Genomic DNA, 25429 nt, shown 5'->3' with positions numbered 1-25429 from the left:
ATTATGAAGTATGTTGTTCCAGAATTACCTGATTCGTTCAGTATTAAACTGTTGTGTGGCATCAAAAGATTTCTCAAAACAAACTTTTGCACAATAATACAGTAGAATATGAATATGATAATTCTGAGACAAAATACTTTGTAATTCTTGTTGCTTGCCTCTTTCTTAATCTGCTCTTTTTCCCATTCTCCTCAAATTATTTACTCTCATTGAACCTACTCCTCCTTACTCTCCATTCATGAAACTTAGTCAATTCTGATTAAGTTTCAATAAACAACAACATGATTGGTTTTCTTGGTGTGATGCTACAATAAAGTATGTGATAAATCCCAGTAATTTTGGAATGGCATTCTTTAAGCAATTATCTCTTCAAGCAAAAGGAATTATGAAGATGTAAAAAAATGAAATCCATTTATGTTCTTGTAGGCATCTGCATCATCCGTTTGTGTATTACAATGCAAGAAAAAATGGAGAAATTATGACAAAACTTATTTTGGATACTATTTTAATTCAAATTATACAGAAGATTTTATTTTAATATGTACAAATAATTTACATTCAGGACTTGTGTTCTACTGCATTTTCAAAGAGGTCCAGCAACCGTTTGATTTCTTTACTGCACATAATTAAGAAAAATGTTCATTCTACACACTTTTTTATTAAAAATCAGATGTTTTTCTACTACAATTAAAAACCTTATTGTATTATTTAAAAATATAAATATAATTAAATATTTATATAGGTTAAACATATCATTAAATATAAACGTTTGTTAGTTATATTTTATGACCAGATCCTCTTTTTATTCTCCATATCTATTATAAGCACAAAAAAACCTCTATAAACTATATACACTTGTTAACAAAACAGTTATGCACCAAGAAGGTGACATTAGAATCAAATAAAACTTTATTAGTGCAGATATAATGATGATGGTTATCACAGCAAACAGACAATTTACTGTGGGATATCACAGCAAACAGTACAATTTAAAAGAATCTTTATACCTTGTAGAAGTTCTTCTTGCCTGGATACATACAGGCACTGCATGCTATCCATGTGACAGATTTTCCCACAGATATTGCAAATGCAACACTAGATGCCTCACTTGTAGACTGGCAAAGTGATGATCCATCTGGTCTCACAAATGCTCTATGGGAGACAAATCTGGAGACCAGACAGGCCAAAAAAGTATGGCAAGATAAGAGATATTCTCAGGAAACCCTAACTATGGGTGGCCAAGCATTACTTTGCTGGAAAATAATGGTTATAGCCTATTTATAAGAAGCATGCAGGAAAGTGCAGAATTTCCTGAACATACCATACCACAGTGCCATCAATAACCCTCATACCACTATTAGAGATGACTGACTGTCATATGAGAGGACTCCCTAGACTAGGGATGGCAAATTCATGATCTATGTGACAATATCAAGTTACCCAACTGAATGTTTAGAAATATTCAGTTTTTATAAATTATAAAAAAAACATTTGATAGATTTCAAAACTTTGCATATGTAGTATGAAAGCAGGGTCCTAAATCTGTTGTGAAAAATCTTAAAGGCTTCTAATAATGAACTTCAGATAGAAAAATTATCCTCAAACAAACAATTTCCCATTAAAAGATATGTTTGTTATAAACATGTTATTGTTTTCTTTACAATTATGTAGAGTTTACTGTTATTTTTGTCATGTAGATTAAAAAGTTAAATTTGTATTTTTTGTTATTTTTAAATACAGTAGAGCATCGTTTATCCGAATCAATTGGAGACTGGGGTTGTTCGGATAACCGATTATGTACGAAAAAATATATTAACCTATCCCATGTTGAAATTTTTCTCCGTTGCGTGTTGTTTTGTGTTGAATTTTTGTCGATTTTAAGCCTAACAAAAATTTTTATAATAATAATCGAGGCTATTGTATCGTTAAAAATTATTTCTTTATTTTGTACAAACAAAATAAATATATTGAAAAATATAAAAACAAAAAAATTATACTTTAGAAGTTAATCTAGTATCAAAAACGTTTGATTCAGCACGACATAGTCCAACTGGAAAGCTTTCGGTTGACCAGTTTTCGGATAAATAATGCTCTACTGCAGTGTTTCTCAAACTTTTTGGACCGCGACCCCCCTTCTGCACTTAAAAATTTCAAAAGACCCCCGAAGAATAAGTATGTGTCGAAAAACATCCCGGAGGGAGGGGGTTAGGCTCGTATTTAAATATTTATATTATTTTTATTATTTATACGTGCAATTATTTAAGTAAAAATTATTTTATATATTTTTTATTTCTATTATTTCTAAACATCAATCCATAGTAAATTTATAAAATATTTGAAAAAATTGATCTGGCATCAATTTTTCAGCGACCCTGCAAATATTATTCACGACCCCCTTGGGGGTCGCAACCCCCACTTTGAGAATCACTGCTCTACTGTACTCAAATTAAATATTTGACTTTTGATTTAGAGTTACTAAATTTTGAATTCGGTTTTGATCCATCTTCAGAAAAAAGTTTGCAATCACTGCCATAGACCACCATGCCAGAAGTATGGGACTTGTACTACTCAACAGTACAGGTGGCATTGAAGTACTTACAATGATCCACCACACACTAACACAGTTATTGTTTCCAAACAGAACTGGGATTCATTGCTAAAGACTATATGCTGCCAGTCCATTCTTCTCTATCACAGCACCAATGCAAATGAAGCAAATAATGTTCAGGTACAAAAAGCAAGATTCTTAGTGGTCATCATGCATGCAGATTTGCCTCTGCTAGTAACTTGCCAACAGTACACGAAGAGAAATGATTCTTTAGCAAGGTTTCCTCTTGTCTCTAGATCAGTGGTTCTTAACCTGGGGTGTGTGCACCCTCAGGGGTGCGAGAGAGCATTTCCAGGGGTGTGAGAGAAATTTCAAAAATTTGAAAAAAAAAAAAAAAAATAGCTAATGCACATATGGAAATGGAATTTGAAAAACTAGAGTTAGAACATTACAGAAAAATATTTCTATTCGACTATACATACATAGATGAGTCTAGCTGATTTGTCTCTTCACACGCTGTACGAGGCAATAACAGTTCCACCGGCAAAGTCGACCTTTCTTTGTAGGCTACCATTCACCGCAAAATGTAAAATAGCCTCACAGAAAATACAGAAAATAGTTTCTGTAAAGCCATATTAATCTCGGCAATTTTTATTAATTGTAATTTTTAATTTTAATTATGCTGTGCCACCGCTAGAGGACTTTTTAACTATTTTACATTTTGTGGCGAATGGTAGCCTACAAAGAAAGGTCAACTTTGCCGGTGGAACTGTTATTGCCTCGAACAGCGTGTGAAGGGACAAATCAGCTAGACTCATCTATGTATGTATAGTCGAATAGAAATATTTTTCTGTAAAGCCATATTGGTCCCGGCAATTTTTATTAGAGCTAGAACAGTTGTGGTGTAAACAGTTAGAAGCTTATCCACAACTGGCAAAAGCAGCACTAGAGACACTTTTACCATTTGCCACCACCTACCATTGTGAAATGGGATTTTCAGCACTTTTGCACATCAAAACAAAAGCCAGAAATCGCTTAAATGCATCTGATGACTTATGCATAGCTCTTTCAAAAAAAGAGCCTTGTTTTAATAGAATTATTATGAATAAACAACAACAACCTAGCCATTAAACTTTAAATATTGCTTTTCATGTTATACAGTAATATATATTGTAAACAAACATGACATTTGTTTATGCTATAAATGTTTTTCTTAAATAAAAAATATACACACATTTTTTAAGGGGGTGCAAAAGCTTATTTTCAGATTCAAGGGGGTGCTGACCACTAAAAAGGTTAAGAACCACTGCTCTAGATAGACAAAAACATCATTGTATCTGTTTGTACTTATCTCACAATCATCTCTCCTGGTGGTCTGAATGGGGGCATCCAGCCCTTAAAGGCCATCTGCCCACCATGTTTGTGACTCTGACACATTCAGTCCCCAAAACCACATCACAGCTGGATCAGAACAGTCTAGATGGAGAGTAATCTGGCAAAACAGCATTAGCTTTCCTCAGCCTGATAATGTCTCTTTCTCACTCTGTCAGGTGTGCATGATGCAAAGACATCATGCACACCTGACAGAGCAGGTGTGCTTGATGCAAATACAGGCAAACCTAGCATATAAAGACCTACAAACAGCAGGTACACTATAAATCTGGACACACTAAACTTTTACAAAACTTTTTAAAGGACAATCAGTTGCATTACCTGGTGGCAACTGAACCACAACTATAATTATTCACATACTGTCTGAGAGATACATGTATGCTGAGGTTTGCCATAATCACAGAAGTGATTATGAGTGAGAAACTTTATGTCAATGAATGTATATGTACAATTATTTAATATCAAAAATTAAAAACAGTGTTATTAAATTTAGTTTTTACTCTACTTTGGCTTGAATAATAAAAATATGCTTTCTTTAAATAAAAAGATTTTCTAAATTATTCTGTTCAAACATAAGCATTTTCTCAGATAAATTTTGATTTGTTGCTTTAAAATTTAATAAAAATAATCTGCATTTTCAATCTTTATACAGTTTAATTCAATTAGTAATAAAATTACAAAATTTTAAATTAATTTTATGAATATTGTAAGTTCTGTAATTAAAAATTATGAATTTGACCAAAATATATTGGTATGAATGGTGTTGCATTTCTTTTGTAAATAAAAGTTTGTAAATATTAGAAAAAAATCTGAAATTCATAGTACACAATCTTTCTGATTATATTCTATGTAATGTTCACAATATGACAATCATATTTATAATTAGAATTATATTATTATGTGCACATAACAGCATATTTCTGGTTACTTATATATAATAAAATTTTTCTTGTGTTATTTTTATAGCATAGATAATTGTTTATGGGCCAATTGTTCAACTCTTCTCTATTACTTATGTTTGTGACCAACATAGTTTCCTCCATTAGTAATAATGACAGTTTGAGCTATCAGCAGTTTATTTTGTAGAATAAGTTGATAATAGCTTTTATAAAAATGTTAATTAGTCTCATTAAAATTTTAATATAAAAAATACATATGCATATAAATATGTAATAGTTTTAATTTATCAAGAAAAGGATACATTTCCTCTGAGATTTTATAAAGTGGTCTCATTGATGCACTGATTTCTTCACATTTGGCCATTAGTTGATACATAGACTGAAGAATAACAAGATAAATACAAGATTAACATTTTAATTTTAAAATTAAATAATATTTTAAGTAAGTTATTTATTTATAAAAACTAAATCTCTTTACCTTGATATTAGTATCTACTCCATTACATGTTTTAAATACAGCTGTTTGATAAGTCTCCATACAATCTACTGTTAATGAAGAAATCTGAAATAGGTAATTTTATATATATAAAATTATACCAAGGTATAACATAAAATCTATGGATAGATATCAACAAATTACACTCTGTAAAGTTCCGCTTAAATTTTCCAACATGGTATCTAAACAGGAAGCAACTTTACATGCATGCACTTCCAGATCCACAATTGCACCGGCATCTACAGTTGGGACATGTGGCTGGAGTGCCTGTCGATAGAGACTAGGCGTAGAAGAACGAGATCCAGGAAAGGAGGGTGTATCTGAAAAGTTAAAAAACATAATATTAAAGCTATAAATAAAGTAAATTAATAAGTAAAAAACAATTTATAAAGATATACAGGGAATTGGTCAATTAAAAAGGATAATGTTTTAAAAAGCAACACAGAGAAACAAAAGATCTGAAACCTTTTTAATTTTTCAGGAGATACATGGAAATTCTAACATCTAAACAGCAGTAGAAAGGAATATGCAGTGAATTGAACCCACATTGAAATGCATATATAAAGTTAATATTTTTTAATCTTATAAATTTCTTTTTTAAATGTTTTTATTGCATATCAATTTTTCTATCTTAAAACAATTTTCTATATAAAATTTAACACACTTTTCTTAATTTTTTAATATATTTTAATCATTTAAACTGCACAGATTCCTTCTGAAATCTTATGATGAATCTTTAATTTTAATTTATACTTGTTGTCATTAAAGTTTCATATGATGACAATTTTGGTTCTGAAACTATTCAGTCTATTTAAAATTACATGAGAGAGAGTACCTGAAAGTTTAATTTTAAAAATTAGTAAATTTCATTATAAATATTCATTTAAAATTAAACAATTTAGAAGTGTTGAACACAAGTCATGTTAATAACAATCACTTGGCTTTTTCCACCTTTATTTAGTTGATTTTCTTTTTTCTTTTTTTTCAACTAAATAAAGGTGGAAAAAGCCAAGTGATTGTTATTAACATGACTTGTGTTCAACACTTCTAAGACAATACAACATGGTTTCACAACAAATTAAACAATTTAATTAATTTAGCAAAATTATTTAAAATTTGATCAATTATAGATGATATTTTGTGACAAATGACAATTTAAAGATAATTTATCTTAATTAATTTATATAAGCCATGTTTTATTTATTAACATTGTCTGCTTTTTGGTAAGAAATATTTGACTGTATGAAAACATTCATCTAAATTAAAATTTTCTACTTAAAATTACTTCTTAAATTATTTCTTTTACTTTTAATAGTTTGGAAGTATCCTATAATAAATAAAAGTATTTTAAATATTCTTGTGATTTAAAACATAAAATTCTAATAGCACGCTCTAATATTAAATTTATATATCAGCAATGTTAAGACTTCATAGATAGAAATAAGCTTGATGAGGAAGAAAGACAGAATCTTTCAGTAAGGAGAAATGGTGAATTTGAGTTGAATCTGTAAAAACAAAGATAAGAAGTTTGAATAGTTTATTGTTAAAATTGGAGTTTTTCTGTTAAATATAGGCAAAATGGTGTTTATCATTTGGGTGAAACTTAATTAATTAATCTAATTGATGAGTGGTTTTTACTTTTAATGTATTGATAATACTGTTTTAGTTCAATTGTTATTTTCCTTCATTTCTCTTTTTCTCCACCACCCTGGTTATTTTACATTGCTATATCCATTATAGCATTTTTTGTTGTTATAAACATTTCCATTTGTGTTGTGGAGAAGCACCTGTAGGACTTTCCCTTATTTTATTTATTTATGTTTTTCCCATTGTGGAATACTGTTAGTAGTAATCTGAATCTCAACTCTATTTTTTTCTTGTTAACTCTTAATGATAGGTATAAAGCCTGTAAGTTTTATAAAACTAGGCAGCCTGAAAGTTCAATTAATGTTAACTTGCTTAAAATTAAAATTTCTAAAAAGAAGGCAAATTTATAAAACAAAAATGAATGAAATTACTAAAAAATTGAAATAAGTTTAAATTTGTTCATCTGTTGTGTGAAACAACACTAAAACAATTTCTATAGTTATGTACCAAAAGAAAAATAAAATTGCAATTAAAAAAATTATAATTACTGGTTCAAAAAATGCAGACAAAATTAAATAAATAATTATAAAAGCTAAAACTAAATTAATACTAAAGAAATTAAAACAAAAATTAATTAAAATTAAAAATAACAATTAAATTTAATAATAATAAAATAATAACAAAAATTTTGGCCTTTATACCATAACCAAAATTATAAATAAAATCAAAAATAAAAATGATTAAAAATAATACAAAAACTAAAACTAAATCTGTATTCTGTACATAACCAAAAGTTATATATCAAAAATCAAACAGTTGCTATGGGAGCAAATGAATAGCTGTCTATTGGACTTCAAGTCTGACTTGTGAGTCAAAAGTGAAGTTTTTTTGTGTTTCCTATCCTTATGTAAAAACCATGAATTCATGCTGAGTCCACGAAGGGAGTTAACAGGTGGTCCTTTTGAGGAACGAATTGTAGACCCCACAGGTGACTCATTGTGACCTACTTACATGCTGCTTCTTTGTAGAGTGTTGGTTTCAGTTTTGATGGGTACAGAACATTTTGCTTTTAATATATATACAGATTTATTGCACCAAGAAAACCAGTTTGAAATGAATTTACATTTGAAAAGTAGAGAAGAGAAACTTCTTTAACAAAGAGCTTTGAACTGAGCTTTCTTGATTAGTGAGCAGTTTCCTTGACAGTGTGTTATACTTGAAGCATTTCCTTGATAAGCAAGTCATAATGTTTTATTCAGCTTAAGTGAATTTCAACTGTAATGTACTGTACATCTATAATGAAAACTTGACACAAAATGTACAAAATATATTGGAACCTCACTTAACGAGCATAATTCGTTTCAGAGTCTTACTCGTAATGCGAAACACTCGTTAAGCAAAACAATTTTTCCCATAGAAATTAATGTAAAATATGATAATGCGTTCCATACTGAAAAATGCTTAAATGTTTTACGTATAACGTTTATTAAAAAAAATTGTTCAATGCACACTGTTAAGGAGTGTGAATCATCATCATGTTTTCATCTAGCGCGGAATGAACCATCCTGGAATGAGAATTCAATTTGCAAAAAAAAAAAAAAAAAAAAAAAATTACAGCTAATATGTTTATGTTGTTGATATTTATAAGTAGTATGTGTGAACACAAGTTTGGAAAAATATGTGATCACAAGCCACACTATGATGCTAGGGAACAAGTGCTAAACACAAACTGATGGAGCATGCGCACAATTCGGGGACTTCCTGTCTCCTTGTCACTCGTTATGCGAAATATCGCTTGTTAAGTGAAGCAAATTTTTACAATTTGTTTCACTCGTTATGCAAAATACTCGTTGTGCGAGGTACTCGTTAAGCGAGGTTCCACTGTAATTTTATATTAAACTTTTGAAATTGTATTAAAATAAAATTAATTTTATTTAAAATTTAATTTAAATTATATCAAATTGTAGAGGACTATTCTCTAAAAGACTGAACAAAATAATACATGTCCTATTGGCATAGCAATACAAGATAAATATGCAGCTATATCATATTTAAAATTTATCTTAAGCCTGTTCACTTCAACAAGTCATACAATTTCTATCATTGCATGACACAGAAATTGCACAAGTAACAAAGATTGAAGAGTTCAATTTTGTTATCTACTTTTCAAAAAATTAATCCAACAAATGTAAGATCTTAAACAGTAAAATGATCTATTCCTGTTCTTTGTACAACTAAAATGTTTGAAAAAACCAATGAATAAATTTTTAAGAAAAACAAATAACAATTTGAGAGGTTAACTGAATTATACAAGAAAAAAAAAACTGTAAATATTAAATTCACAATAATCACTAAGATAAAAAAAATTAAACAGCTTGACACTAGACATAAGCACAACAGTAGTCCTTAATGTTATATAATGGAAATTAGTTTCTCAAAAAATATAGTTACTTGCAAGTTAAATGAGAACTGTGGCATCAAATGCTACTGCAGTGCATCATTTCTCCTAGATTTTAAATTACACCCCTGAGAAATGAAATTGAAACACCACAAAGAAATTCATGTAGCTATGCAAATTGGAGCATTTAGTACAGGTGACAGAGATATGCAAATGATTAACTTTGCATATGCATTGAGTCATGTGGTACCCAGTTTCAGGCTATAAAGACCAGAAGCTGGCTTGGGCCATAAATGTTATCAGTGACTGTTCATGGCAACTGAACTTTTAAAGAAGCATTGAAAATGCCTCAGAGACGACAGTGAACAGAATATTACCATTTAGCAGACGGGAAATGAGACCATATCCTTGAGCTGCACAACCAATGGTTCGTGTGCACTTGCCACACATTTTGGGCATGACATGAGTACCATCCAGCAATGTGTGACATGATGAATGCAGGAACATCTGAAAACATGCCAAAGAGGGAGTGGATTGCACCAGCACACAACAGAGCACATAGACTGACAAATTTGGCCCATCGGGGCCTATTCACCATGGCATGTGACATCCAAAGCCACCTACCGTCATCAATGGATGCATCTGTATCCATCCAAACCATTTGCAACAAGTTACATGAAGTCAAGCTGCACACTTGGCAACTAGCAACCAGGATGCCATTAACTGTTCGACACAGAGCTGCACACCTGGTGTGGTGTCATTGCCTGAATGGCATTGAGTATTTTTACGGATAAATTCTACTTCTCTCTGTGGAGAAATATGGCCATGGATGGATGTGCCAGCCCTTTATTCCAAATGTCACACCAACTCCACACTATGCATCATGGTTTGGGGGCATCAGGTTCAATTATTGGATAGCCCTGGTACACATTTCTGGTACTCTGACAAAGGATCAGTATGTCATACAAATTGTGGAGCTTGTGGTTCAACCACTGATGCAGATTGCATCCAACATATAGTATTAGGTATTCTAGCAAGACAATGCCCAACCGCATATTGCAAGGTAAACTCTCCCCAGCCTGAATAAAATTCACAGCCTTCCCTGGCCGGCAGCCTTGTTGGATCTCTCTCCCATTGAACACTTTTGAGATCTTGTCCGATGTGAGGTGTAACAGGGACCACCACCATATACTATAGATAACATGTGCACTGCAGTGGATGCAGTTTGGAAAGGGCTACCTCACACAACCATTAATTGCCTCATTGATAGTATACCTTGCCTTATAATGGCCTGTATAGCTGCCTTTGGGAGCCATATTTGTTGCATGAATAAATAGTTGTCTGTTTGTTCTTTTAATCATTTGCATATCTTTCTCACCTCTACTGGTTCTGCAATTTGCATTTGGCTACGTGCATTTCTTCATGGTGTTGCAGTTTCACTTTTGAGGAGTGTATGTGGCTATCTTTAATGTAAATTTTACCAATCATTAATGAGTTCATTAGTTAAATTAGATTTAAATTTACTTAAAGTAAATCAAAAAAACTGATCAAATATTTAATTTACTCATGATTTTATTAAAATTTCACTCTAACAATTATTATTTTCTAATCTTTATATTAGATATATGAAAATTTTCACCTTCTGCTGCTACTAATGTATTAAAATATTGTAAGGTTTTTTTAAAATTTTAATCAGTTAAAATCATATTTTTAAATTTATGCACTTTTTTATATGTAAATTGAAAAAATAAATGCATTCTTGTGTGTAAAAAGTAAGACTGCAAAAGACAAAACTGTAGTACAACTGAACTTGGTTTGACTCCTTTATTATCATAATGTTTCTGTGCATACAGCCTTCAAAACAAGCATTTTTGCATACAACATACTGTTTTTTTTTTTTCTGTCCTCCAAAATGAATTTGAAGCTCAATAGGTGGCATTTTGATATGATCAAGGAATTCCAGTCTGAATTGCAACAAGTACTTGAGAATTTTCAAAACAATATCTTCTAACAAGCATTTGAAACTTGGTAGAAGCAGTGGGATCACTATATACTTGCAAGGGAGGATTACTTTAAAGGGAATGGTGGCCAGATATAAATTAAGTATTAAAATCTTTATAGACCAAATCCAGTTTCTTTTTGATTGTACCTGTTATTTATATTAAAATTTAAAACTATTCTGGAAAAAAATTGATCCATAATGGGGCTCAAACCCACATCTGCATACTACGCAGAAGTTACAGGTTTGAATCCCTCTTCAGATCAATTTTTTCTTGCCAAATGAACTGCCAGATTATCTACAGGCTAAAACAAGGTTAATAATAAATTAAAAAGAAATCAATTTGACTAGAGTAGGCAATTAAGTCACCATCTCTAGCCAAATTGATTTATTTCAAATTTGTTATTATCTTTATTATAACTCAATTGGTAATCTGGCAATACATTTGACAATTCAAATACATTAGATTGTTTATGTTACTATATATCAATATTTTTTTTTTTTTTGGAACAGTCTAAATTATTTAATATAATATAAGCTAATTATTAAATTCAATAAAAGGGGTGACAGCATAACCACCCATCTTTAGTCCACATTACATAATATCTACAAAATTAATTGACCAAGTTCTATTCCAATAATTTACCTTGTCTTATATTAAAATGTGATATTATACAAATTCATAATATTTTAAAATAATAATCTGTAATTTCTTATTGTTTTGGCTGGAACATTTAAGAAAAATGAACAAAATTGATTATGATTAAACAGAGTTTGGATAAGTGAGAGGACATTGTAATTAAATTTGTAACAATAAATTTGAAAACCTTAAATAATTTGGTTTATTCTGCTAAATTATAATCATTATAAATAGCATAAGTGTATGAAATATTTAACAAATATTGCTCAAAATTTTTGTACTAACATCAATAAAATAGATTGATTCAAACATTCATTCATTTGCTCTCTCTTTTGCACTGCATTGATTTATTACTTTATTGCTCTGCTAATCCTTTACTTTTCAGTCTAATTGTAAGCACATACACAAGTGTACTGGGCACTCTCATAAACAATTCTTTTATACAAAAAAATAAAAAATAATAAATGTGTACAGTACACATAATAATAAATACAGTATTGAGTTACTAATTACGTGGTTACATTTAAACAATTTACAAATTTGACTTACATAAAATTCGAGTTATGTAAAGGTCTACGGTCTGCATTACTTGTGTAACTCAGGGTCTTACTGTAATAGTAAAGGCACCAGCCTGCCTCTTACAGGTTAGAGCCTAAGTGAGATCCTTAGAAATTTTCACAAGTGATTTGACATGTCTGATTCCATCTCTCATCACTTGAATATTTCCTTTCATGTCCTAAACAAACCCATAATGGATATGGAAAAAATAAAAGACTTCTTACTGTCCACAGAAAAGAAATAAATTAATTAATTAATTGTATCTATTCTGCTTCAATGTAGTAAAATTAAATCTTTCATAATATTGAGACAAGTTGTTAGTTTAAATTTTCAGATTTATGGTAATATAATAAATCAAAACAGCTAAGTTTTAAATAAATTAATATAAAAATTCTAAGCAATGCTAATCTAGTGTATTTAAATCAAATTTAAAACAAAGAATTTGAAGATCAAACTTGATAGATGTAAAATACAAATGGTTAAACAAAAAAAAAAAAAATATGAAAATAGTTTTCAGAAAGAAAAGATTCTAAAAATATTGAATGTAATTTTATTTAATAATATTTATTGAAAGTATATTACATATTAAATAATTAAATTATCTTATAATTCTTTCTATGTAAAAATTACTGTATATGCCAGTATAAGTTGACTTGTTAAGCTTTGGAAAACCTTTCCAAAATTAGGGGGTCAACTTATGTGGTAAGTATAAAAAGCAAAGTTTTACTATATAATAGTAAACAGATGGAACACTGGAATGCATTATTTAATGTATTGGATATCAAAGAGTCCTACAACAATCTGACAAGTGAGTATTGTGAAAGCCAGACTAAAAATCACTGTTCTATTCCTTCAATGATACAGCAGTAAGTAACCATTAATAATGTGATTTTTTTCCTAGACTGCAGGAATTCAATAATTAACATGATTCAAATTTGATCTTCTATCTTCTGTCTCCTTAACTCTTACAAATGTTTTATTACATCAGTAATACATAAAATCTAGAGGAAAATTATGTAACATGGACTATAATTATCAATAGTTACAAATGTTTTTGTTTTTAAAAACACTTTCTGATGATTGCACAAGAGGTCCTGGCATTTTGTTTTGTTATCCACAAGTGAAATGACAAGATTGCAACTGTCACAGATACCATGCAATGTGAAGACTGATGATGCATACAAAATGCCACTTTTATTGACTAGCTGTGGTTATAGAAATGGTTTTTAAACTTTTTGCTCCAGTAGAGACACTGGGAAAAAGGTTTTGTTTTGGGGATTTAATGAAGAAAAGGGCATAGAATTTTTTGAGGTGCATTTTGAAAAAAATAAAAATTACTGAATTGGATAATAACAAAGTAGATGGAAATAAATTTATTTTGTTATCCCATCTAATTACATGCTAGACCTGTATGGAGAAGTGCCAAGATGGATAACAAAACAAACACTAATGAAACTGTTTTGTTATACAGTAGAGAGTCGTTAATCCGAATCAATTGGGGACTGGGGTTGTTAGGATTAGTGATTTGTTCGGATAACCAATTACGTACGAAAAAATATATTAACCTGTCCGATGTTCAAATTTTTCTCCATTGCGTGTTGCTTCGTGTTGAATTTTCATCGATTTTAAGTCTAACGAAAATTTTTATAATAATAATTGAGGCTATTGTATCGTTAAAAATTATTTCTTTATTTTGTACAAACAAAATAAATATATTGAAGAATATAAAAACACGAAAATTTTCCTTTAGAAGTAAATCTAGTATCGAAAACGTTCGATTCAGCACGACACAGTCCGACTGAAAATCATTCGGATAACCAGTGATTCGGATTACCAGGGTTCGGATTAATGACTCTCTACTGTAATATGTTTTTAAATACTAGTCTTAAAGGAAAAATGGATAAAAAAAAAAAAAAAATACATATTAATTAATAACTGTTTTATTATACTATATGTTTACACACTATTCCTTAAGGATAATTAACTAAAACAAATAACAAAACAGATTTAATAATGTCTATTTTGTTATCCATTTTGGTAAATTATCTAAACTATGCACAAAACCTATAAGATTTATATGCAGGATATGCAGATGCTATAAAGTCAATTTTATTATACTGTCTGCTAGCAAGCACACTAGACCTCAAGGAAAATGAACCAAACTTAAGTATTTTGGTTCAATTTCAATATTATGTATTTTAATTATGTATTTGAAATAGTAGCTTACTTTTTGCATATCCATTGCATAAATATCTTTATTTAACAATATCACAGGTTTCAATAAATTCTTAGAGTTATATTAGTTTGAAAATACAGGAATACCCCAGGTTATGTACTGTACATAATGCATTCAAGCAAATAGTAGTTGTATCATGAGTTGCCATTTCTTGTGCATTTTCTTTTTATTTAAAGAAAGTTTCACCTCATGGAAACTTGACCACTATAGTTTCATGCCCCAGCATTCCACAGAGGATGCCTTTGTTAAATCATGTGATACTTTACAGCAAAGAAAGAAGAGATTAATGTCTCTGTTAATATCTCTAGATATGAATGGCACATCTAACAATATGTGGTAACCCTCAATTTTAAAACTTATTACAGATACTAAAGTATCATAAAATATTTTCTACTTGCTTAAGGATTTCTTAAAAGACAGAACAGCTGGGCTTAAATTGGGCTTTGTTAAAAAAAAAATCTGCTTCTAAATAAAGGCTGTCCTCAAAGCTTGTTATTTGGATTCTTACTCTGGAATGTTATTATAAATGACTTGCTAATTAAATTATAAGAATTTCTGTTCATCAGTTATAAAATCAGCTATATCATTAAAAATAATGATTGACAAATTTCCAAATTTTCTTAGAACCCAGACATTTTTGGTCCTTGCCCAGACACCCGGACATGACACAAAAACTAGACAGATGGCACACTTGGAATGGACAAAGCGTCATATCGGTAGGGATAGCTACAGCAGATCAGAGTAAAAATATATGATGGTTGTATCTGTGGTTTGTTTTATTGTGAAATGGTTATAAATTAGGGTACATCTGTATACTAAACAGCTTTGGGATGCCTAGATTTTCATGTTTTTAGCTTTTATACAGCTTTGACCCAGGAGGAGTTTGATGGTGCTTTAGAACAAATTTTGAGGGAATTGATAGGAAAAATCCAGCAATTAGTTGTTTAACTTTCCTGGCAACATTTATAACTGTGTGTGTGGTGCCATCTATTATGATATTTTAATAAAAATCTTTTCCTGTTTTTAATTATTATAAAATGGCAAAAAGCTTAATTTTGAGAGTAGGGATAGGTTTTATAAAATATTGTAAATAGTAATAATGAGGAAAATCATCACTAAGTCCCACACTATTTGAGATACGATATACAATCCCTCCCCTTTATCTCTCCATGCAGTCGACCTTTCACCACCAAAATTTAATAGCACCAATCTCCTAATACACAAACCTCCCTGCAAAATTTCAGAAATTTTTGACAGAAAGAACAGGCGTTATTAAGTTTCAAAGAGAATAAACAAAATTGTGCCACACACATACATACAGGAAAAAACCCCCAAATTTTTTTGCATTTCTCTACACGTCAAGGTCCTGACCCCAAAAATGTAAAAATCTTGCAGGTCATTTTTTGACTGATTTCCATATTTACCCTCTGTTATATATAACAGATCTGGAAAGTAAAAGGCCCGATTATGACACTAAAACTGAATCACAAAAGTGGGAGATTATAGAAGATAGTCAAAACAGTGACCCCAAACTATCAGCTGATTAGACTGACGACTTTTTTGTAGAAGACAAGAATAGTAGTACAAAATTGATCTATCAAGAATTTGATAAAAGCATCTGCAAGAAACACATTCATACAATCACTATATATGTGCAATTTGAGGTGAGCAACAGATGTAGGTGGAATGACCTATTTTAATTATCTAGATAATTTATAACCACATCTGTCCAATAAAAAGTTCTAAAATTATTTCATCTTTTATTTTATTCATATTTTCAAATACAAAATTAAATGGTGGAGGTTTTAAAGTAATATTACATATACAGTGTAATAGCTACAATGTGCCTTCTCATGAGACTCTATAAAGGCATGCCCACCAAAGGGTTAATTAACACTTACCAACTAATCCACTGTTATCATTATGAAGAAGAATTTTATATTTCATAAAACTTTGTCATTTTACTTCTCCCATATACTGAAAATGATTTATAACAATTGTAATACTTAACAGTCGTTAAAATATTCATTTTTATATTACAACATATTAATTTAGCTTTAAAAATGGTATATCAAGAAATAATTCAAGCTTTTGACTTGCATTTAGATATTTAAAAATGACTTAAGAAACAGTATAATTTACAATAAATAAAAAGAACTAGAAAACAATAAAATAATTCCTTTTAACCTTTTTACTTTAAATTATAAACATTACAATTGTTATTCATCGAAACAATATTTATAAAATAAATGCATATATGTAATGTAAATTTATTACTCGTGATCATCTTACGTAATATAATATAAAAGTTAAATTCTTCTTATTTGCTGAAATCAATTTTACTAAATAGGAGTTACATAAGATGTCACTGCAATGATAAAACATGCAAACATTTTTGAAGTTTATCAATCAATGATTCATATAACATATCCTTTTTGTGTCTTAAGAATATACAATAATTCTGAAATTCTATATACTTTCTGTAAATGATAAAGACAATCAAAAGTATAAAAAAGAAAGAAAACAATCACCCACCGGCCCAAGACCTGGAGACGGGACTGCTCATCTTAATCTTCTCTTGGAGATCTTCGGCCACAAAAGAAACCATATCGCCGTCTACGGTAACCATTCCCTGAAGTTCCGAAAGCCCGCTGGTATCGCTTCCACCTCCCGTGCAAGAGAATTCCGAACTGAGCGAAGGAGAACCTTCCAGACTCGTAGTCTGACTGTCTGAAGTCTGCTGGCATTTATTCTGTAATCTCTTCCATGGTTCTTCGCCCTCACTTACAGAAAATGTCTTTTCTATTCCCTTTTCTAGAACTAGACTTGTGGGCCTTTTATCTCTTGTTTCAACTGTAGGATTACCTTCGTCGTCGCTTTTCCTTTCACTTTTGGATCTCTTCTTAACTTCTTCACTATCTCCAGCATCTCTATCCAATGATATCTCGCCGTAAGAGCCTGCCATGATATCAACCGAGATATCATCGTTGTATTCCTGATCTTGGTATCTTCCATCAGCTGGCCTCTCCACATTTTCGCTATCGTTCTTTTCCAAACTAATTTTAGTGTTAAAGTTGGACGCGTTGTCCAACGACATGCAAACGATTTCTTCTGAATTCATGGATTACTTACGACAGCATTTAGATGATCGTTCAAAGACTGCATTTCTGTTTGTTTACAGAAAAAGATACACCGATATAAGTCGTCACTTCGGAACAGCGACATCTTTAGTCGGAAGTTCGTCCGTTTTAATAAATTAAAATCGAAAATTACCGGTATAAAATATATTCAATTTGATTTATTTTTTAAAATATTACTTTATATTATTTTATTAAGTATTTAAAAATAAAAATAAAATTATTTTCTTTTAAAATCTATTCTAAACCTTTAAAAAAATTTTATTAGATAAGATAACAATAATTTTAAATTAATATAATAAATTTAAGAATTTAAAAAAAAGTATGACTAACTGCCGCTTCGGACGACTGGATGGCAGCCTATCGCTCTGGAGGAGCTGGGATCCGGACGGATCGAAAAACCCTAGGAATTTTTCGGGTTGTCTCGTCTCGATTGTCGGGTCTTGTTCCTTACCACTCGGCTGCTCCCGAGGAATTTTTCGGGGGTTGGTCCGTTCGGATAACGAAACGTTAGAGATGGAAACTTCAGCCGCAATCTCTCTATTGCATAAATTGTATAAACACTTCATAAAATAAAACGATGTCCACTGAAGCTCAACTCCTTCCCCCAGTATGGACGTCATTTATGGACGCCCCTTCCGCTCCGCAATAAGTTATGATCTTGAATGTATTGGGTTGTTCGGAAAGTAATTTCGTTTTTTTATTACTAGAGGAATTAGATGTATTTTTACCAGCCAATTTTATTTTAAACCACATTTTCATTATATACTTCGACAGCTGACATTTTAAGGCTTATTTGTAAAAAATTTTGTTTTATTCTGTACAATCGTTTTTTTTTTTCGGTGACCCATCAAATATGGAAAATCGAAAGCATCATTTTCAGCATTTTTTGCTTTTTTATAACTAAAAAATCAAAATGCTGTTCAAACAAGAAAAAACTTGTGGTACATGTTTGAAGAAGATGTGTTGAGAGAAAGACAGTGCCAAAACTGGTTTACAAAATTGCGTTCTGGCAATTTTAATATCGAAGATACACCACATTCTGGATGGCCATTTGAAGCCAATGAAAACGAAATAAAGGTACTGATTGAAGCAATTGCCGTATAACACGTGAAATCACTAAGCGATTAAATCTGTTAAATTGAACCGTTTATTATTAATTAAAACGAATTGGTTTCGTTTCGAAGCTCGATATATGGGTTCCACACGTTATTAACGAGAGATGCTATGGTGGGATTTGAAAGAAATTTTTTTTTTTTTTTTTTTTTTGAGCTTTTACCAGACAATTTAACAATTGATTCGAAAGTGTACTGCCATCGATTAAACAAATTGAGTAATATCATCAAACAGAAAAAGCCAGAATTGATCAACAAACAAAATGTAGTGTTTTACCATGATAATGCCAGGCCGGATGGCCGAGCGGTCAAGGTGGCAGCCTACCGCTCTGGGGGACCCGGAATCGAATCCGAACGGTCGAATAATCGCCAGTAATTTTTCGGGGGGTGGTCCGTTCGGATATGTCGGGCCCCATCCCTCACCATCCGGTCACCCCATTGTGGGCCTGACCGAACCCATAATAGGCCTTCTAATAGAGGCCCTCTTAGTACCCACGGGGAGGAAAGAGTTAAAAAAAAATATTTCATGATAATGGCAAATTTCACACAAGTTTGGTAACGCGTCAGAAACTGTTATAGCTTAGATGGAATGTGTTATCACACCAACCATATTCGCCAGATCGGGCACACTTAAATTATTACTTGTTCCAGTCTATACAATTTTTTTTAACTGTAAGACATTTACTTGAAATAGAAATGTCAAAAATCACTTAAATCAGTTTTTTGTAAACAACGATCAAAATTTTTATAAAATCATGTTACTACCCGAAACAATGACAACAGGTATTTGGCCAAAATAGTCAATATATAATTTAATATAATATTCATTTATTATAAGAATATTGCGTTTATTTTTCTATGGAAAAAACGAAATTACTTTCCGAACAATCCAATATTTGTCACATGTATCAGATTTCGAATGTTTTAAAAACGTTTTCCTATACTATTATTATTTTAGTTTATTCATTATTTGTATTCTAAATCACAAACTAACTTCTTCTATTAATAAATATTACGTGTAGGACGAATAAATTTAACACTATTTAAATTAAAAAGAAATTTATTTTCCACGTTATTTAAACTTTTTATTTAAGAACCCTGTGAACACTAATAGTGCGCCTTTCGCATACCTATCCTTGGTCCAGATTGGAATAAGAATGGATTAAGAATTATAACGAATCGCACTTCTGCTTCAATGACTTAAAAAAACTATTCGTCTGAACTTTTCAAACACTATCATCGTGCTCGGCAACATATTTTCCTCGTGGGTAAACTTTGAAAGTAAAAGTTTATAGGAATCCATTCAATAAGAAATCTACTAACTTTGGTAACAATCTGGTCATTCCATATAGTTTCATAATTCAATCGGCACATTCAATTCTGGATACTTTGTACATATTTATAATTGTTATTGGTGTAATACACACTGATTATCTTACTGTAATATAATGAAGAGAAGACATAATAAAATTGACAAGTAATCTTGAGGTACAAAGCTACCAGCATGTACCGTTGTTGAGTGTGGCCTTCAAGTTGTAACAATTTCATCCTTTTTTTTTTCAATTTTTGTTTATGATATTTTAAACATTTACACACCAGAAGATTCAAGAAATTTTCGGGAAATACTTAATTTAAAAATATTTAAACTCAACCAAAAAACAAAAACAAAAAACAATTGAATTTAGTCTTTTTCGCCCGAAAAATATACCACCAGAGTTATTGTTATATTCTTCTATTGTTTATATTTAAGTATACTTTAAAGCCAAGTACATTTTTATATATTGTTTGCAAACATAACCCTTTACATTTTTCTTGTACTTCATGAACTGATGTTGCATATTTCACTTTCTTCACGATAAAACTAAGATATAATATTAAATTATATAAACTTTTCGGAAATGTTTATCCCAAATTATTGAATTTTTCATATAAATGCAGAGGTATATAGTTGTTATTACGGAGAACACAAGTGAAACAAAACATTTATTTTATGCACAAATTAAATCAGAAATAAAAACACCAAACAAATAATTAAAAAAATAATAATAACGAGGAACACCAAATATCCGTATTATACAAATGAACGCCTACTTTTGCACCATATTTAAAATATTTAAAGTCTATAATTTCGGACTTGAGTCTGAACTGGTCTAAACTAAACACTTATTATCCGATTTTGTCAGAAAAAGCGAGCTTATTGTTAAAATGCTATTACTTTCAACATTTAAACGTTTTTTTTTTTTTTTTTTACTATTACGTATTTCTACATGTAATTGTAAGTGAAACAGAATACGAAATAGCATCACAACCTCCTGAACTTCGTGTAATACATTAATAATACATTAAGAATTCCATCCGAACGTCAAACTTTTTATAGGACATATCGATATATTACTGTTTTCTTCTCCTATTAGTGCAGTATATTTTATATTAATTTTAGCTTGTGTCTATTTTTACCTATATAAAGCGATAGAGTCAACACATTTAATGCTGTGTGATTTTTAAGAAAGTGACAAAACATCGCATCACAAAACCTGCATGAAAATACTTGTGAAATTTCTGTCGGGTGTACTTAGTCCGTGGAAAGCATTATCTTGAGAACTTCGATAACATTTTCACACGTTAAGCCACAAAGCCACGTCAAGGCGACACCCATTTTGTGGTAGTTTTTTGTTCTCCAGAAACTAACCCCGATTGCTCGACAGAATAACAATCGGGGAATAAAACTGGACATTCGTTGCTATTCCATTAATTCGGTAACCTAAAATCGATGACAAAACACCCAATTTTTAAGTCAAATATTTCAACCCAGATTTGTCTATTCGAAATAAAAATAGCAACGAATAAAATAATTCAAAATATATTGTATATTAAAACACATAATTGAAAATGTATATTAGAAAATTATCATTATTTTGTAGCACACGGAACTAAATATTAATAAATAGAATATGTATATTATATTAATTAAATGTGAAATAATTTAATTGTATATACGAGGGTCATTCAAATGAAACCCAACCAATTATTTGTAACAGCTCTTGAACTATACACTCCATTCTATCTCTTCCTATACTGTGAAACTCCTCAGGTAGTCTACGTCGCTGTTTATACACTCCTGTACTTCCTGTATGAGTAAATGGATGTCCAGAAATTGCTGCTCATGTAATTGCAGTAAAGTAAGTTAAAAGCAATCCCTCTGATGAGTAAGGCACTTGTCGCACTGTGACTCCAGTCGTTGGATTTCTTGCTGACAGAACTCAGTGGGTTGATGTCTGCATCATTCCCAAACTGTGTCTTCCACCTCAGCGTCCGATTGAAACTTATGTGTCCTTTCAGGTGCTTCTTAAGCTCCTCAAAAACATGGAAATCACAGAGACAAGTATGCAGGATACTGGAGTGTTTCCTACTTCAATTTCACAAAGGATTCCTGTACGGTGCGCGCGGTGTGAGGACGGACGTTGTGACGAAGGACGACGACCCTTGCGAAAGCAGACAAGGCGGCTTGGACTTGATGAAAGTTCGCACAGTATTTAAAGTTTCCACGTACCGAGCAGCATTTATGGTGGTTCCACATTGTTGACGCATCCATGCTTGAAAATTGGGCGGAGTAACTGTCTGACCTGTTAAACGAACGCAGCTTGTTTGTAAGTTCACGTGACAGCAGCGTCACATGACACTGCAGCGTGAGCCTACAGTGTTTCCACCTACATTTCAAATAGACACATTCCACGCTTTGATATATCCATTGGTCGAATTTCATTTAAATGACCCTCATATAATATATAATCATATATATATAATATTGATATTTAACTCTAATTAATTCCAATTTTTATTTCTAATTCTAATTTAATCAACAATTATATAGTAATACTTTATATTTAAATATTTACATTTACTTAATATATATATTCCTATACACATATCACACACAAACGAATAAACAATTAAAAGTCCATTGTTCTTTGTTTGAATGTTCTGTTTATTATACTAAAACACCGCCGTTTCCTCTTCCCTGCATCGTTCTGCAATTTCGCGGCTCTTTCTTACGTTATTTCTTCCAAAATACGGGGAATACGACATTGGCGTCTTCATTCAAACAAAGAACAATGGAATTTAAATTGTTGATTCGTTAACAATAACCTAAAAAGCACATTATTGCACAATTGTTGTCGTCGGCCAATGACGTCACGTTACTAATAAAATTTGATATAGTTTTCTGTTTATAAAATTTAGTTCAATATCAAAGAATTCTTAAGATTCGCTGTCATAATGTTTTATTAATCTAAAAGAAAATATTAAATTACTTGCTGCAGAAACTCAAATTAAAAGTTGAAAAATTTTAAGCTTTAGTATTGGAGTAGCTTAACTTGTAAAATCTATCAGAACGTTTACGATAACTAAACGCAATATTCGTTATAATAAAAGTAACAACACTGTTTAGCGTCTTAATCAATGTATTTTCATTAATATATTTACCAAATTTACAGTTTTAATCGTAAACGCGAGAAATAAGCATAAAGATTCGACCGGGAAAATATGTGGTGTAATATAAACACACTTGTTGGCAAAAACTTAACGACGAATACAATTGATATTGTGATAGGAAAAGTCACTCGGTGACGAGCCTGCCACTACGTTGCGACGGTTGCATCCAAGGGCGTCGCCAGCCAATGGGCCAGGGGGGGCAAGATGATATAAATTGATAGATGATATGAATTGTATGTAGGTAAAATAAAAACGATTCATAAATTTTAAGAAGCTTAAGAAGATTATTTTAATTAAAACATAATCTTCTTGGGTTTTTGGTAAATTTTTCTACTACTTTATTATTAAAATCCCATATGTTCTCATTGATGATCTTTCTATGGACACTCATCATTGCAAGACCATTGAGGCGACTTTCCACCATGGTACTTCTTAGCCAGGTTTTCATCCGTCTCAGGCTGCTAAAGGATCGCTCTACAGTACACGTTGTGCACGGTAGAGTAATCAAAATTTTTAGCGCTTTACTCATTACGGGAAAGAAAGTTTTCGTTTCTTTTAGAACATCCACAACGGCTAGCTCAGTTACATTGGATTTATCCTGCCACAATTGTTGCCACAGTTCAATTTCGTATTTTATGTTTGGTAAATCGTAAAATTGAGAGAAAGTTTGGCAAGCTTTTGTGAGACTTTCCATGGACATGGTTTGCATTTGCGCCGGGTGTAATTTAGATAATGCGAATGATGGAGTATTTTCTTTTGCAAATCGTCCTTTAAGAGAATTAATAATGGAGTCCAGGTATGGTATTATTAAAGACCTTTTCCAGTATTCTGATGGACTTCTTGCTGGATGGTTGCTTCGATAACTTTGACTTCCAAAAATGCGCGGCACTGATGTCATGTCCTCCTCCAGTCCGAGTGTTTTTGCAATGACAAAAGCATCCCTTAAAATTTCATCTGTGACTTTATCGGCATCATCGCGGTGTCTTTTAAGCAATTGCATAATGTTCTTAATGTGCTGCGAGGCCTTGATCGCGTCCAAAGTTACAGACTGCAGTACGTTTACCACGGGTTCCATTAAAACCGAGTATTTGGCTATCAACAAAAGGCACAGAATAAACGAAACTCTTGAAGCGGCGGCACGGAGCTGGAATGCATGTGTGAGGTTAACCGAGGGTAGGAGATGGAGGATGATTCCTATCTTCTCTACCTCTTAACGGCACAAGACCTTGAGGTCCGACCTCGGTTGTCGAAAGGATGATTAAGGCTCGAGCGGTCAATGATTAGTTACGGATTTGGGATCGTAAGATCCCGTTTACGTCAGGAACTGACACCAATCTATCAAACTTCTCGCGGATAGATACGCGTTATTTTCCGAATCGTGGGATGCCAGATGGTGGCAATGGAGGAAGAAACGCACACTCTTCTAATATTAAACAAAAATACCCGTTTATTTTGAGATTGATAGGGAATACATCAATTAACATATTTGGAAGTATTTATATCATCGAATCGAATTATTAAACCGCGTCTCGAGTGATTGGAGAGAGAGAGTTTACAAAACATCGCGAGTAGGATAAATACCTTAGTGATCCTGAGATTTGCACAAAGTCCGAGGAACGAGAGTTCGCTTGAAAATAAGAGTCAATGAACTGTAGATAGATGAAATGGACGGCTTCAACAGCAGGAGATGATAATCCACGACACACACTTATCAGTTGTCGAAACTCTGTCTCTCTTTTTTTTTCTGCGTTCGTTTTTCCTTTTATTTCGGGATCTTGGGTTCGAGATTTTGTGAAGTACGTCAAGGGTGGAAGTCCTTTTTGACCAATGGCGAATTACATGATATAATTATTTTTCAACAGTTAACTCATCAAACAAATATCAAGCAATGGGATCGGTTATTGTATATTTAAAAAACAATAATCTCTAAAAA

At 31.5% G+C, this 25429-nt stretch overlaps 2 protein-coding genes across 2 annotated transcripts; both read right to left on the bottom strand.

Annotated features, from left to right (window-relative positions):
• Positions 1 to 488: 488 nt before the first annotated feature.
• Positions 489 to 17998, bottom strand: BORCS6 (BLOC-1 related complex subunit 6). Its single transcript, XM_067271253.1, has 5 exons — positions 17289 to 17998; positions 5480 to 5655; positions 5318 to 5401; positions 5142 to 5218; positions 489 to 616 (listed from the first exon to the last, which is right to left on the bottom strand). Exons 1-5 carry the CDS (start codon positions 17872 to 17874, stop codon positions 559 to 561), a joined length of 981 nt encoding a protein of 326 aa, XP_067127354.1. The 5' UTR covers positions 17875 to 17998; the 3' UTR covers positions 489 to 558.
• A 5787-nt stretch (positions 17999 to 23785) lies between these two features.
• Positions 23786 to 24496, bottom strand: LOC136976109 (52 kDa repressor of the inhibitor of the protein kinase-like). Its single transcript, XM_067271324.1, has one exon. It carries the CDS (start codon positions 24494 to 24496, stop codon positions 23786 to 23788), a length of 711 nt encoding a protein of 236 aa, XP_067127425.1.
• Positions 24497 to 25429: the final 933 nt, after the last annotated feature.

This window comes from Centruroides vittatus, unplaced genomic scaffold (genome assembly GCF_030686945.1).
Source record: "Centruroides vittatus isolate TY-2023 unplaced genomic scaffold, ASM3068694v2 contig_393, whole genome shotgun sequence".
In the NCBI taxonomy this organism is placed as follows: Eukaryota; Metazoa; Arthropoda; class Arachnida; order Scorpiones; family Buthidae; genus Centruroides; species Centruroides vittatus.
This window is presented reverse-complemented; position numbering and strand designations above follow the sequence as displayed.